The sequence below is a fragment of the Lactuca sativa genome, chromosome 4, assembly GCF_002870075.4.
Source record: "Lactuca sativa cultivar Salinas chromosome 4, Lsat_Salinas_v11, whole genome shotgun sequence".
In the NCBI taxonomy this organism is placed as follows: Eukaryota; Viridiplantae; Streptophyta; class Magnoliopsida; order Asterales; family Asteraceae; genus Lactuca; species Lactuca sativa.
The window spans coordinates 68,828,630-68,842,684 of NC_056626.2; the positions used below are offsets into that span (position 1 = coordinate 68,828,630).

The 14,055-nt window shown below is 30.9% G+C and overlaps 1 protein-coding gene across 1 annotated transcript; it reads right to left on the reverse strand.

Annotated features, from left to right (window-relative positions):
- Window positions 1–1,737: 1,737 nt before the first annotated feature.
- Window positions 1,738–3,628, reverse strand: LOC111907718 (3-beta-hydroxylase). Its single transcript, XM_023903522.3, has 2 exons — window positions 2,675–3,628; window positions 1,738–2,499 (listed from the first exon to the last, which is right to left on the reverse strand). The coding sequence occupies exons 1-2, from the start codon at window positions 3,596–3,598 to the stop codon at window positions 1,891–1,893; spliced, it is 1,533 nt and encodes a 510-aa protein (XP_023759290.1). The 5' UTR covers window positions 3,599–3,628; the 3' UTR covers window positions 1,738–1,890.
- Window positions 3,629–14,055: the final 10,427 nt, after the last annotated feature.

Genomic DNA, 14,055 nt, shown 5'->3' on the forward strand with positions numbered 1-14,055 from the left:
AAACTCCGTTATAAAATCATAACTTCTTCATCCGACACCCGTTTTCGTCTGTCTTTTTACTGTTGGACTACTATCGACGAGATCTGCGATTTTCATTTAGATTATTTTGGCCAAATATCACTCGAACTCAATTTCGAGATTTAGGTTGCATACTGCTTAGTCGAAACTTCAAAAAATCATAACTTCCTCATACAAAGTTAAATTTAGACGTTCTTCTTATCCATGCTCTCGGTTTAACGAACTCTACGACGTTCATTTAGATCACTAGGGCTAAATATCGCTCTATCGTAAATTCGCATTTTACGTCACGTAGTGTTGTACCAGTTCTGTCGCGAAACTTCGACATGTCATAACTTCTTCGTTATAACTCGGATTTCTGCATTCTTTATATATTCGGAAACCTCGTCACGACCGCTACCACATCCTTCATAGATATTGGGCTTAACTAATATTTTACTTTATCGCTTATTTTTGTTCCATGATCCATTTAAATTACACAATTAAACAATAAACACATAATACTCAAATAATACATTTTTTTTTATTTCAAGACGGGTTACAAAGGTTAATCTAGACTATTACATCTACATTAATGCCTAGCCCAGAAACACGGGCGTTACATGATGATGATGATGATGATGACGATGATGATGATGATGACGATGATAATGACGGTAAGCATATATATATATATATATATATATATATATATATATATATATATATATATATAATATATATATATATATATATATATATATATATTAGGGGTAAACCCGTGTATTACACAAGTTGATTAAACAAAAGATTAAATATTAAAATATAAATATTAAGTATTTTTTAAATAAAATTTTAAAATAAAAAATGAAAAAATCTATTAATTATAATTACTATAACATTTATTATATTTAATGCTTTACATATATAAATATAGAAGTATTATCTGATTTTTTAATTTAAAATTGGAAAAATCCCCAAAATTCAACTTATTTATATCAAAAATACAATAAAATGACAAGTCTCAAAACTAATGAGATATCGACACGTGACAAAATATATCTTGATTTATTATAGTTTATTAATGTAATCCCTTTACTGATCTAAAATCCAGGCTCCATTCTTGATTACGTACAATTTTCATTTTAAGTTAATTTTTAAATAAATATTAAGTAAAATGTTTAACTAATCTCTATTTAGTATAACATCTTAAAAGTTATAATTAAAGATAATATAAGACATCACTAATCATCTTTAATTAAAGCCCATTTAGATCTGTTCTCCGCACTAATAAAAAGTGAAAACATTAATCTATGACATCACTTTGATCTCGGATGATTTTTTGGGAAATGGGTCACTACTCACTAAAACAATTAATTCCAAAACCCAACACTAAATATACAGCGCTAATACATGATATATATATATATATATATATATATATATATATATATATATATATATATATATATATATATATATATATATATATATATATATATATATATATATATATATTCGGCAAACTAGCTAGTAGTGGTTGGTGGGTAGCGGATAACTTTTGATTTTAGAACTTTTTGTTTAGGCTAAAAATTAAACGTTCATGTCGCCGAACGAGACTTTTTCTTTTTAACTAACATTTTTTTAAAAGCTACCAAAAGTTGGTGCCGAACACGCCGTAAACCTCTGTATGTAAAAACATTCAAAGAGGAGAATTGATTGTTGCGTAAATTAATCATGTCAACATTAAACATTTGAGTCTTTTATAGAAAGCAGCTAAAGTGGATATTAACATTAGCAAAAGCATACGAGAATCTTTTAGTACATCATAGGTTGTTAAGTGAAGAACTATATTACTTCCTGATAAAGACTATTGTAAAACATATGCAACTACTAGAAGCGAGGATTCGGCACAACCACTAAAGGGTACTTTCTATGGAGTGTAAGACCAGTGAGCTCACTCATGTCCAGTTCCTCCCCTCTCAAACCATCTGGCAATGCCAAATCATATTTGTACACAAGATTTGCTAAAGCAAGCTCTTCAATAACTATTGCAAACTGAATACCCGGACACCCTCTTCTTCCAGCACCAAATGGAAGGTACTCAAAATGCAGCCCTTTATAATCAACAGAACTATCCAAAAACCTCTCTGGCTTAAACTTCTCTGCTTCCTCCCAGAGCGAAGGGTCTCTTCCTATTGCCCAAGCATTAATAATCACTTGTGTGCCTGCTGCAATGTCATACCCCATTAGTTTCACATTTTGTGTTGATTCTCGAGAAATGAGCAGCGGGAGTGGAGTATGCAACCGCAGGGTCTCTTTGAGGACAGCTTGTAAGTAATACATATGTTCCAAATCTTCCTCACTGATCATCGATTTTCCTTGAGCTATTTCACTAACCTCTTGTTGCAACTTTTTCATTACTTTTGGATGCCTTATTAGCTCGCTGATTGCCCACTCCATGGCTGAGAATGTTGTATCAGTTCCAGCAGCAAATATGTCCTACAAGAAATACATAATAATATTAAAACGATGATCGAACTCGAAAAGCAGATGATCATGTTTATAATGGATATATGTAGCATTATTACTTTTTTTTGAACGGCTTCTAATCTAATACTAAACTACTTTAATACAGCTATAAATCTATTTAAAGAGATAGGCGAATCAATCTTACCATGATGGCAGCTTTAAGAAAGTCTCTGTGAAGGGTAAAGTTGGTAGTATCTTCACTATTTTCTCTTTGAGCATCGAGTAAGACGTCAACTAAATCTTGGTTTTCATTACTTAAACCACCCACATCGCCGTCAACTGCTCTTCTCTTATTTATATGTTCTTCAAGAACAACCTCGAGAATCTCATCAAATTCTTGAGCGGTTCTTTTTGTTTTTGCCTTTAAACCACTAAGGTGATCCACCCATGAAAGCCATGGAATATAATTCCCAACAGAAAACGCACCAAGCAGATATACAAACCTTTCCAACAAGCGGCTGAATGTTACTCCATTAAACTTCCTCCCAAAGGCTACCCTGCAAACTATGTTGTTGGTAAGCGAATTAAGCAACTCTCCTAAATCAACTAAAGAGCCACAACCTTCTCCAATCGTGTCAATCATAAGACGCGTCTCCTCTTCTCTCACTCGTTTAAATGACTGAACTCGTCTACTGCTTAGAAGTCCAAGCACTGCAATGCTCCTGATCTGTCTCCAATACTCTCCGTATGGAGAAAATGCTATGGTCTTTGATCCGTAAGTAAGTGCGTCGATGATGCTTAATTTGGGTCTACTGGCGAAGATTACATCATGGGTTTTCAAGATTTCCCGGGCTGCTTCAGCTGATGAGGCTACAAGCACGGGTACACTGCCAAGTTGAATGAGCACAAGCGGACCATGTGTTTGGGTTAAGGCTCGAATTGAATGGTGGGGGTTCGAGCCTAGTAATTGATGAAGGTTTCCGATAATTGGAAGCTTTCTTGGGGATGGTGGTTGGTTTTTGTGGGTCTTTGTAGCAGATAAAAACCTTTTATATGGAATGAATAGCAATAACGCTATGATTATTGGAATAAGAGGAAAGGGAGAAAGATCAAATGACAAAAACATCATTTTTCATATAGTGATTCACTAGGGTGTGTCTGAAGAGCATGGTTGTATGCATATATATAGACCGAATGTAACAAGCCTGGGGATTTAAGTTCCTCACTTATGTCCCGGTTAATCGTTTTAGTGCTGACTATTAAACTAATATTTAATATTTAACATATTTAATTGCATTCTAATTCAGTCTTTTTCTGTTACCCTAAAAGCCTAAAATGGTATAAAAAATAATTGTCTAATATAATATACAATAATAAGAAAAAAAATAAAACCTAAGTTTCATTAGATATACACCAAAGAAGATAGACATCAACCCATTTAATTGGTATTTTTATTCAACAACTTTTTTTTTTTGTTAGGCGACAATGACACCACACTCTATTCAAAAACAAATATTAACAAGAATGACAAATGCTTATTTAACGTCTATATGTCACATTTTTTTTTTACTTTTTTTATAGGCTAAAACATCACTGCATTCCTCAGCCTAAATATTTTATAATCGATCAAAAACATCTAAGTTAAAAATACTATATTTTAAGGATCTATAAAAACTCATAATTAAATATGGGTATAATTTGTTATCAATTATTTTATATTATGTAGAGTTACATTAATGGGCTACAATTTGATGGGTTTTATAGGAAACAAAATTGTACAATGTATATAACAATTAACAATTAGTAGAGTACATGGATCCAATAAAAGATCTATGTCATACACCTTGATATCAACATACAACGGACAACTAAACCTAGCATAATCCTATTGTAATTCGAAATTATTAAGTATAAAGTTACATACCTTTTGTTTTGTTATAGTAAACAAATCACTTCAATCCACTTCTAGTGTAGGAATATGAAAGCTTAGCACCAAAAGGATGATACCTCTAATGGCTCACAGCCAAACCCTAGAACTAGAAAACAACAAGAGAAAGGGGAGAGGATATTTTCGGCTAGAGTATTCTCTAAGGAATCTTATGAACGAAAATCATAGGTATTGAGAGTCCTATTTATAATTTAGGTAACTTAGTGATAAAGCAAAATTTGAACGATTAAATAATAGATTTAATCCAAATTCAAATTCTTTTGTTATTTACAACCAGGAGACTTCTAGAAATCTTAGAATCCATGTTAATTTACTTCACCACCTATATGGGTTCTAGAATATGCATTCCTTGCTCAATCATGAAGAATTACAATTCAACCCTTGGACATTTATTTAGTTCCAATTAATCCCCAATTAATTTCAGATTAATTCTGATTAATAATTAATTAATTCTAATTGATTTCATATTAATTTATTAATCATATAAATTAACATATCTATTTTCCATTTCCATTTAATATATTAATCACATGATATATTAACAAATTTTTTCCTTATGATTTCTAATTAGTTTATCAATCATATAATAATCTAATAAATTATCCTCTCTCTACAAATGTCATTCTAACCAAGTTCTAGTTACGAAAGCAATCCAAAAAGGACTTTGCTTCTAATTACAAGAACATACCAAATTAGTTATTGGTTTAGACACTTTAGTTCAATAGACTCCACTTGGATAAGTCTGTAACTATAATTGCAAGTATATACCTTGAACTAAACATCAAAGAGCGAGTTCCAAAGTCACTGCCAAACTCTGATTCGAATCAAACAATGACCCTTAGATAAGTGATCAACTATTCCATTGTTCTACAAGATATCATATGAACATGAGACATGGATTAGAATCAATCTCGTAGTCCAAGATTCTCTTTCTCGATTTCCTGCTTTATGAAGACTGAATTTAGACTACTAATTGAAAACATCAATTTACTCTAGGCTCGGCCAAGAACTTCATATGTCTGCAACAAATCATCGAGGGCCCTAAAGATATCGCTTTTCCATTTAAGGAAAATGGAATGAATTACTTTGACTATACATCCATACAATTTACCAAACAAATCATGCATGGAATTACTCTTTATAAACCTAGTTATGAGATGCGTTCGGGTAAACCAATGTACAACTATTTCGTAAACTACGAACTATATGTCTCCGCTTAAGAATAATAGATATTATCCTCCTAGAATTAATCGTGAAAAAATCTATGAAGTAATCTCTAAGCGTGGGTTTATCCAATACTTAAAATCTCTATTTTCAGAGTATTCATGAATAATTTAGTAATTCCAGTTGCAATGTCTTAACCTCAATCGATAATCTATAATCAACTCATGACAGTGTTAAATAACTACTTACTTCCAAAAGTATGAGCGACTGTGGAATTTTGAATAATCTTAAAATTACTCAGGGAAGTAAACATGCAAAGTGAAACACAAAAATAAATTAATTAACTATGGTTTCAAACTTATTGAATATATAAATAATTCCTATTATTTAATCACCATAATAATTAAAAATTTATTCATTGTATAATGTTTCGAGTAATCAAGTAACCACTTGCATTAGATAAGATCAGTCATACATATGTTATGAACATGCATACTATGCTTCTCTGTTGTCCTTCCTTTGCGAATAGATCTATTGGACACTATTCTAATGATGCACATTTCACAATTCCAAATTCTTATCATTATTTAAGATGAAGTGGAATTTAATCTTTACATGCATCATCTTTCTGTGATGTCAAGGTTCTAAATTCATAGAGACTGACCCTTCGATATTATAGAATGTTCCACTAGAACTTGCTACTTAGAACAATTCATGGTTATGAAATCTCAAATTCAAGGTACACTCCTTGAACACTTCTTTATATTAAAGTTTACAACTCATATGTAGATTTTACAAACATCTCCCATTATGGAAACATTTCCATATTCCCATATAACCAACATTTTGACCAAGAATCATCTCAATCCAAAACATGTCACTATGGTCCGTCCTATAACATACTCCCACTATCCACAAGTAACCAATTCTTTGGTAAAATCTTAAAACGTTCTTGACAGTTATTTAACAACTTTAGTCACATGTAATTCTAATTTTCTGCATGCAATGCTAAAATTATTTGAAAAAATAGAATAATCGAATATTATATCATTTGTAATCGATCCTATATCTGAAACATATGAAACTCGACTCATTATTACAAGGGTCAAATATCTGTTCAATTCCTTGATATAAAATTTCCATATATATATATATACATACATACATACATATATATATATATATATATATATATATATATATACATATATATATATATATATATATATATATATATATATATATATATATATATATATGTATACCTCGAATGTTGAAACATTTCAATATGATAATCATATATGCCTTTAACTAAGTTAAACTATACAATCTAGACTTTTAAATTTGTAACAAAGTATGAGCTCCTTCTCCCTTATGTTCAGTATAGCGAAACAATATCTTAACTTTGCAACTTGTAAACTAGAAACATTGTTTCCTATGAATAGTATTGTCAACATGCAATACCAGCATAACAATTATGCTTCTACTAGCTTTTACGTGTTCTTAGAAATCAACTAGACATCAAGAAATCAATACCTTTTGAATTTCTCATGCAAGTACATATTTCTCTTTTGTGATGCTTCGTCAAAGTTGTAATTAGGCTTCTTAAGCATATGCACTTTATCTGGATATTGTATGTGTTCAAACCCTTTCAAGATGTGATAAGAATATCTCCTAAAATTTTAAATAATTCATTACCATTCCTCACAATTCTAAATATAGAGAAGGATGTCATAATCATATCGTGAATTTTAGAATGCAATTAATATAACCAATATCCATATTCATCTTTATTTGATCCTAATAATCTATTAGCAAAAGTATTTCCTCATATCATTTTCATGAATTAGAGTGAAACCTTTGTCAGTTAGATTTTATGGTGCATATGTTTCCATCCATGTGAATTTATCATTTCCAACCTATAGTCATAATGCAAGGTTTAGAAAAGGTCAAAATTCATTTTCAGTTTCCTTTATGGACTGAACTTTGCTATTTTTAAAAAATAATATATTTTTTGCTTTTTGGCAGCTCAAGGGCGTACTAGTACTTCTATGTTGTTAGTAGCTCACCCATTTTGACCAATTTACTTTTACTAACCAACATGCTTTTGCTTTTTCTGTTAAATGAATACATATAACTCCTAAGCATTGTCAATTCAACATGAATTGCATAGAAATAAGAATGTGTCAATCAAACATGATAGGTTATCTACCTTAGGTCTCGTGCTATTGATAACTAAAGGTTTATTGTCAATTGACTGAACTCTCAAGATCAATATGACGCTTACTAATGTCTTGAAATATGAATTTTTCTCTCAAGGAACATTCCTTGGCGAGTTAAATACTCAAAAGGTCATGTGGATTCTCGAAAAGAAAATGCATCATATAATAGGTCTCAGTTTATATTTTGTTTCTCGATTAACAAAAATATCACAACATCCAATTATATATGTTCTAGAGTAAGATAACATTTTACTGCACATATTTCAAGGTGTTTTTAACCTTCTTAGTTTGAATTGATTTTCCAAGATACGATTCTTAGTTACTAGATCATGGTTCTAAAGCTAGATTTGGAATGAAGCTTTACTCATCTAAGATCGAACCATTTCTAACAATATTCGATTCCTCTCCATTGTCATACAATTTGCACTAAGTTATTCATGTAGGATTAATTATGACACAATTATGTAATTACTAATATGAACATAAAACATGATACTAAAGCACTCTCATTTCTTTTCAGATTGGAGAATCTTTTATCCTTTTTCCTAACAGATTCTTCTATTTGTTATATTACCCTTTGAATCTTTTCAAAAGCATCACAATTATGTTTAATCTTATAAATATAATCATATTTGTTATCATCCCTTGTGATAGATCTAAAGAGTCCATTTGAATATGTACTATATCCATTAATCCTTCACTTGTCTCGCATAAGCTTGTGAACTATAACATCCTAAAGACTAAGAGTAGGTTCTTTAATTAATAATATAAATTAGTGACAAATGATTTATATAATTAAATAATTATGTGTTAATCATATCATTAATTGATATGATCTTTAGAAAGTTAAAAGTGGGAAATAGTAACATTTTAAAAGTTAAAGGACCAAAAGTGTCAAGTTGGTAAAGTGAGCTGACCAAAGGGTTGAATCATTTATTGGAAGAGACTATAAAATTTATATAATGGACGAGGAGGACTTATTATGTCAAAACTTAAGTTAAAATCACAAATATTATTGTTTGGGGAGTTTTGGCCAAAATGGCCAAACTTGATGGACCGAATGTGAAAAATTAGGAAACAAGATGCACCCACTCTTCCCTGATGGAGGATGAATGATTTTGAGAACCATAAACCCTCTCCAATGGTGATTTTCATCTTTCTTTTCTCCTAGGATCCGCTCTGAAATTTTCTTGGCTCAATTAATACAAGTTGTTAAGAAATCAAGTGTTGCAAGGTATCATTCATCTCCCTTTCAACCTAGAAATCTAGTTTGTAAAATGGGTAAAACTCCAATATTGAAATTAATGAGATACAATGATTATAGTTTGGTTTTCTAACCACCCTTGAGTGGTTTACATGGTTCTAATCGCAATCAAATCATCTTATTGATGGATTTGATGATTTGGGTAAAAAGCTCCATGAACCCTAGAAATCTAATTTTTGGATATTGCAATTGATGGTGAAATGGAACTGGATTCTATGACCTAGATGTGAATTGATAGCAACAAATCCAATTAGAATGCTCAAATTCATCCATGATATGAGAATCATGTATAAGCTTGAATGTAAATGGATTTGGGGAAAAAATGATGAAAACAACGGAATCCTTTGTAGTTGAATAACTAATGAGTAAAGGAAGTTCATACTCATTAATGGATACTTTGAGGATGATTTGAATTCAAAACTTAAGATGTTGTTTGATTCCTATAATGAAGTATGGAGTTATTGGCCATAAGGGCAAAATGGGAAAGTTGGAATGGAATTGGACATTCAATAACACCATAATGGAATAAAGATGAGATTTGTGTAATTTTAAGAACTTAACAACATTCAAGGACGTACTAGATGATTTCAGAATAAGTCATATTGGTTAAAGAATGTTCTTGATCAACTTGAGCTCTTAACCCTTTCATTTGAGTGTTCGTAAGCATTATGAACTTAGCATTTTGATAAAGGCCTTAATGATTAATTCATCATGAGGATAAGGGTTAATTGAGTATTTGGGAAGTTTATAACTTTTATTTAGTAATTAATAACCACATGGTAAAGTTTGGTGGCCAATAGAATTCTACAGAACAAGTGACAAAGCTTTTAGCAAAATTATGCACAAAATGGTAAAATGTAGTTTTGATATAGGACGTGTCATTTTGACACGGGCGCATGTCACTCATGACATGCGGGTGTATCCCTTTGACATGGCGCATGTCAAAGGTTATGCTCAGTTTATTATTTTTCGTGGAAAACCTAGTAAATGACTCTCGATTGCCCTCAAACTTTATATATATAAGCTAATAGGAAATAAATAGGCTTATAGGGAATATCTAAAAGTTAAAAAATATATGAGGGGTATTTTGGTCATTTTAATGACTTATGTCAATCCATGTTATACATGTGGTGATTAAGAGAGTTACTATTAGGAAATGAGCTAAAAGAGGACTAGCTAATCTACATTGGAGAACTAGGTCAGTTTGTGTTTGCATTTTCATACTTTAGGGTATATGGAATAATGATTTTATGATAAAGAAACACTAATTTTTGATAATTGAAATTGTTTGAAATGAAAGTGTCAAATGTTTATGGACATGATATTTTAAATAATGCCTTGAGGCAAGAATGTTTTTGAAAGCAAAGAACGTTTTGGAAGATCAAATGTTTGGAAAATGCGTTTGAAATGTTTTGAAATATATACGATATACTTTTGAAATTAGCTTTTGATACAAATGTATGAAATGTGTAAAGAATGGAAACAAATGACAAGAATGGAAATTAATGAAAAGAAATGGGAAGTGATGAAGAGAATTGGAAAGTAATGAAATGAATATATTGCTCGAGCCATGATGTCCTCGTAACAGGATATAGAGGAATCTATCGGGGTGGTGCCTCCCCTTCTCGAGATAGATGTCCTAACGGAAATGATGCCTTTGTTGATTGATATGTTCTTTCCAACTTGGTATAGACTTAGGGATATTACTAGGCCCTAAGTATAAAAAGGGCAACGGTTCACACTAGAATTAGCCCTTAATGAAAGAATGAATGGAATGTGAAAAGAAATGACTTTTTGAATTATATTATGACTAATGACATGTTTTGATATGGAACAAAATGTGGAAATACCTACTTGAAATATGTTTTGCAAATATGAAAATGCTTTTGATGAAAATGTAAAAAATGGTTTGAGTTACAAGCCCACATAGCTCAAGAGAACTTATTGTCTTACGTATATATTTTTAATGTCATGTATCCCAGGTTGTACGTAAAGAGAAAATATGATACAAGAAACATAAAAGTTAAGAGATAGAGAATGGAGTGGAGCTTGTCAAGATCCTTGTTCACATTATTGATTTAATTCATATTTGATTGCTTTGGCTCTATGATGCTTAATGGTAACATCCAAAGTTTTAATTGTAAATATATTTGTGGTACCGACTTTATTAAATGTAGGTTAATATCCGAAATGATTTTATAACTATATCTTTGAAAATTTGGGGTGCTACAGCGTGAACAATAAATTAATTCATAATTTTCCAATGAACATGATTCTCATATATTATTCAATATAAATTGTCCACCACTAAGTGTCTATCCAATCGGTGATGTGATTTCTTTTCAGTTGGTTATTACCATAAGCGATATCATAAGAATCAAATCCCTAATTTATATTGTTATTAACACTTTCACTAAATCTGTTGTAGGGAAATAGGATAAGGAAACTACTAAATCAAAACTTCACTTTTATTTAAATAAGATGAAAATTAGAACTTTTCCTTACAATGCATGAAATGAAAAACTATATTTCTAAACATCTCCGAAGAGTGATAACAATCTATTAAATTATCCTAACCCTCTAGTAGTAGCACCAAAATTTTGACCATCGAACCATGTGACCAAAGTCCATTTCCACGATCAGATTTAGCTTAGTTTGCTTAAGCTTCATTCCTTATATTAGATCTTGAAGTAAATTCACACGAATCAACTTCCCATTCTTTAATATCCTCGAGGTATTTTGGGCAGTTTCGCAAGCAATGTCCTTTCAATTGGCAGTAGAAACAAATTGACTCTTTGGGTTTAGCCCATGCAATGATCCCATAATTGAACTTTCTCTTTACCATACAATCAAACGGTTTGATGTTGGATGTCTCCTTTCCATAGGGAAGATAAATCCTTCTGCATCAACAATGTTACCATCATCCATATTTATGGAACTTTCAGAATTAGACCCTTTAAGAAACTTTGCTTCAGATGTGTTCTTAACCATTTCTGTTTCAGCAACTATCAACATCTTGGTCAAATCAATTAGGGTCACATCAAGATTCTTCACATGAAAGATCTTAAAAAACCTACCATATGAATCAAGAAGAGAAAGAAGAACCAAATTAATGGCTTGCTCCTTTGGTAATGCTACACCCATTCTTTCTAGTTTGTCAATGTATGACTTCATTTTTACAATGTGAGTGCACACAAAATTTCCATATTCATTTCAACATGACAATAGGGCTTGAGCAGTTTCATATCTTTCAACTCGAGGAAAATGTAACATTTAGAGACTCACAGTGTAACGGCCGCAGATTCGGGCTAGTCAATTTAGAGATAATAAGCGTTAAAAATGACTTTTTGATAGAAGATTATTTATAATAAATAATCTTTACCAAAGTTATATACATAACCCACAAAAAATAAGAATATAGTCCACTAAGATACATTCAACTGATGTTTTCTCGCCAAGCCCTACCTGAATTACAACCACCCCTTGGTTAACCACATCAGGTACTTAATATCCTTTCCTAGGAAAAAAATCAAACCCACATAATTACAAGTTTTACACAAAACAATAATATACTTGCAATACTTTACCCAAAATAGCAATATACTTTGTTAATATAGAGAAATTAAAAAAGTGTTTTGATAGAAGCTGCAATTCTCAAAGAAGAGGGTTGAATATAATTCTACAGAAGCTACAAAATAACATAGATTTCAACTCCATGTCAATTTCCAAATTTGACGAATTGCACTATTATTGTGCTAAATCTAAAAAAGATGGTCAATTTTTTCGATAGGACTATCCATTTTCTATGATTTTTTAATTATCCCCAAACAATGAGGTAAAATAACCATTTTGTAAAATTCAACCTACAAACAATATTCACCATTTGTTGAGAAAACACTTTTTAAGTTCAAAGCATTCATTATCCACTTATCATGAAAAATCAATTCTCAATATAATTGGACAGTTATTCGAAAATTTGAAGGAAAAAAAAAGACAATATGAAAATAGCATTAGACCATCCTATACCATGGCTTCCCAATTCACCAAGTAACCAACAAACTAAATGAAACTTGCTAACGAAATTCAGAAATAGAGTAAATGTTGATGTTATGACTTTATCTTATTGCACATGATGGAAAAACACATATTAAATCCTTACAAGCCTAAATATTTGTATGCATATGACACAGGAGATAAGAGAAATCTGTTAATGAAAAACATACTTGAATGAAAAAACAATCAAATATGGTGACAAAACACTTCAATTTTTATTTCAAATAATGAAACCACAATGATTAAGCCAAAAAATGAGCATAAGTTTGATGAAATCCATGAAAGAACTATGCATGCTAACTGAAATAAGATAGAATTCCGGGAAAAATAGATTATACGCTTCGGTTATTGGGTACCGTTCATTTACTTCTTTGGGATGATTCTTGCAACAAGCAAATTGCACAAAATGTTTCCATTTCTACCTTTTTTCATCCTTGCATAACATCTCTAGGACTTGACATGAATAAAAGCAAAAAGAAAAAATCTAAGCGTTTTCTTGTTGATGGTACATGGAATATCTTTTACTCACAATTATAAAAGAAAATAATTAAAGCAAGATACTCGAATCAAAAGATAACAAATCTAAGAACCAACACTTACAAAAACCCCAGATGGTTTATTCGAAGCTATGAAATCTATTCTTCAAGGAAACATTTTCAGATCAGAAATCAAAATACAAACAACAAAACCTAGGAACCAACATTGTAGGAAAAACCACTACTTTCTTTTGTCCACCAAAAACACATCAATACCTTTACATATTCAAAACCCTAAAAGGAATTATAGAAAAAAAACTCGTTATTACATGGAACTAATTGAAAACCATGAAAAAAAGGAAGACCATGAACTTGGTTATAAAAAAACAATGATTTCAATGATTTCTAGAAGATTACGTTCCTTCGTAAGACATCGATTTCAATGAATCCATACACTTT

What these genes read in the sequence shown, in the direction of transcription:
- LOC111907718 (XM_023903522.3), bottom strand. Translation starts at nt 3,598, where the DNA reads ATGATGTTTTTGTCATTTGATCTTTCTCCCTTTCCTCTTATTCCAATA. An exon ending in TTCTTAAAGCTGCCATCATG is followed by an intron (nt 2,500 to 2,674) that starts GTAAGATTGATT and finishes TATTTCTTGTAG; the next exon opens with GACATATTTGCTGCTGGAAC.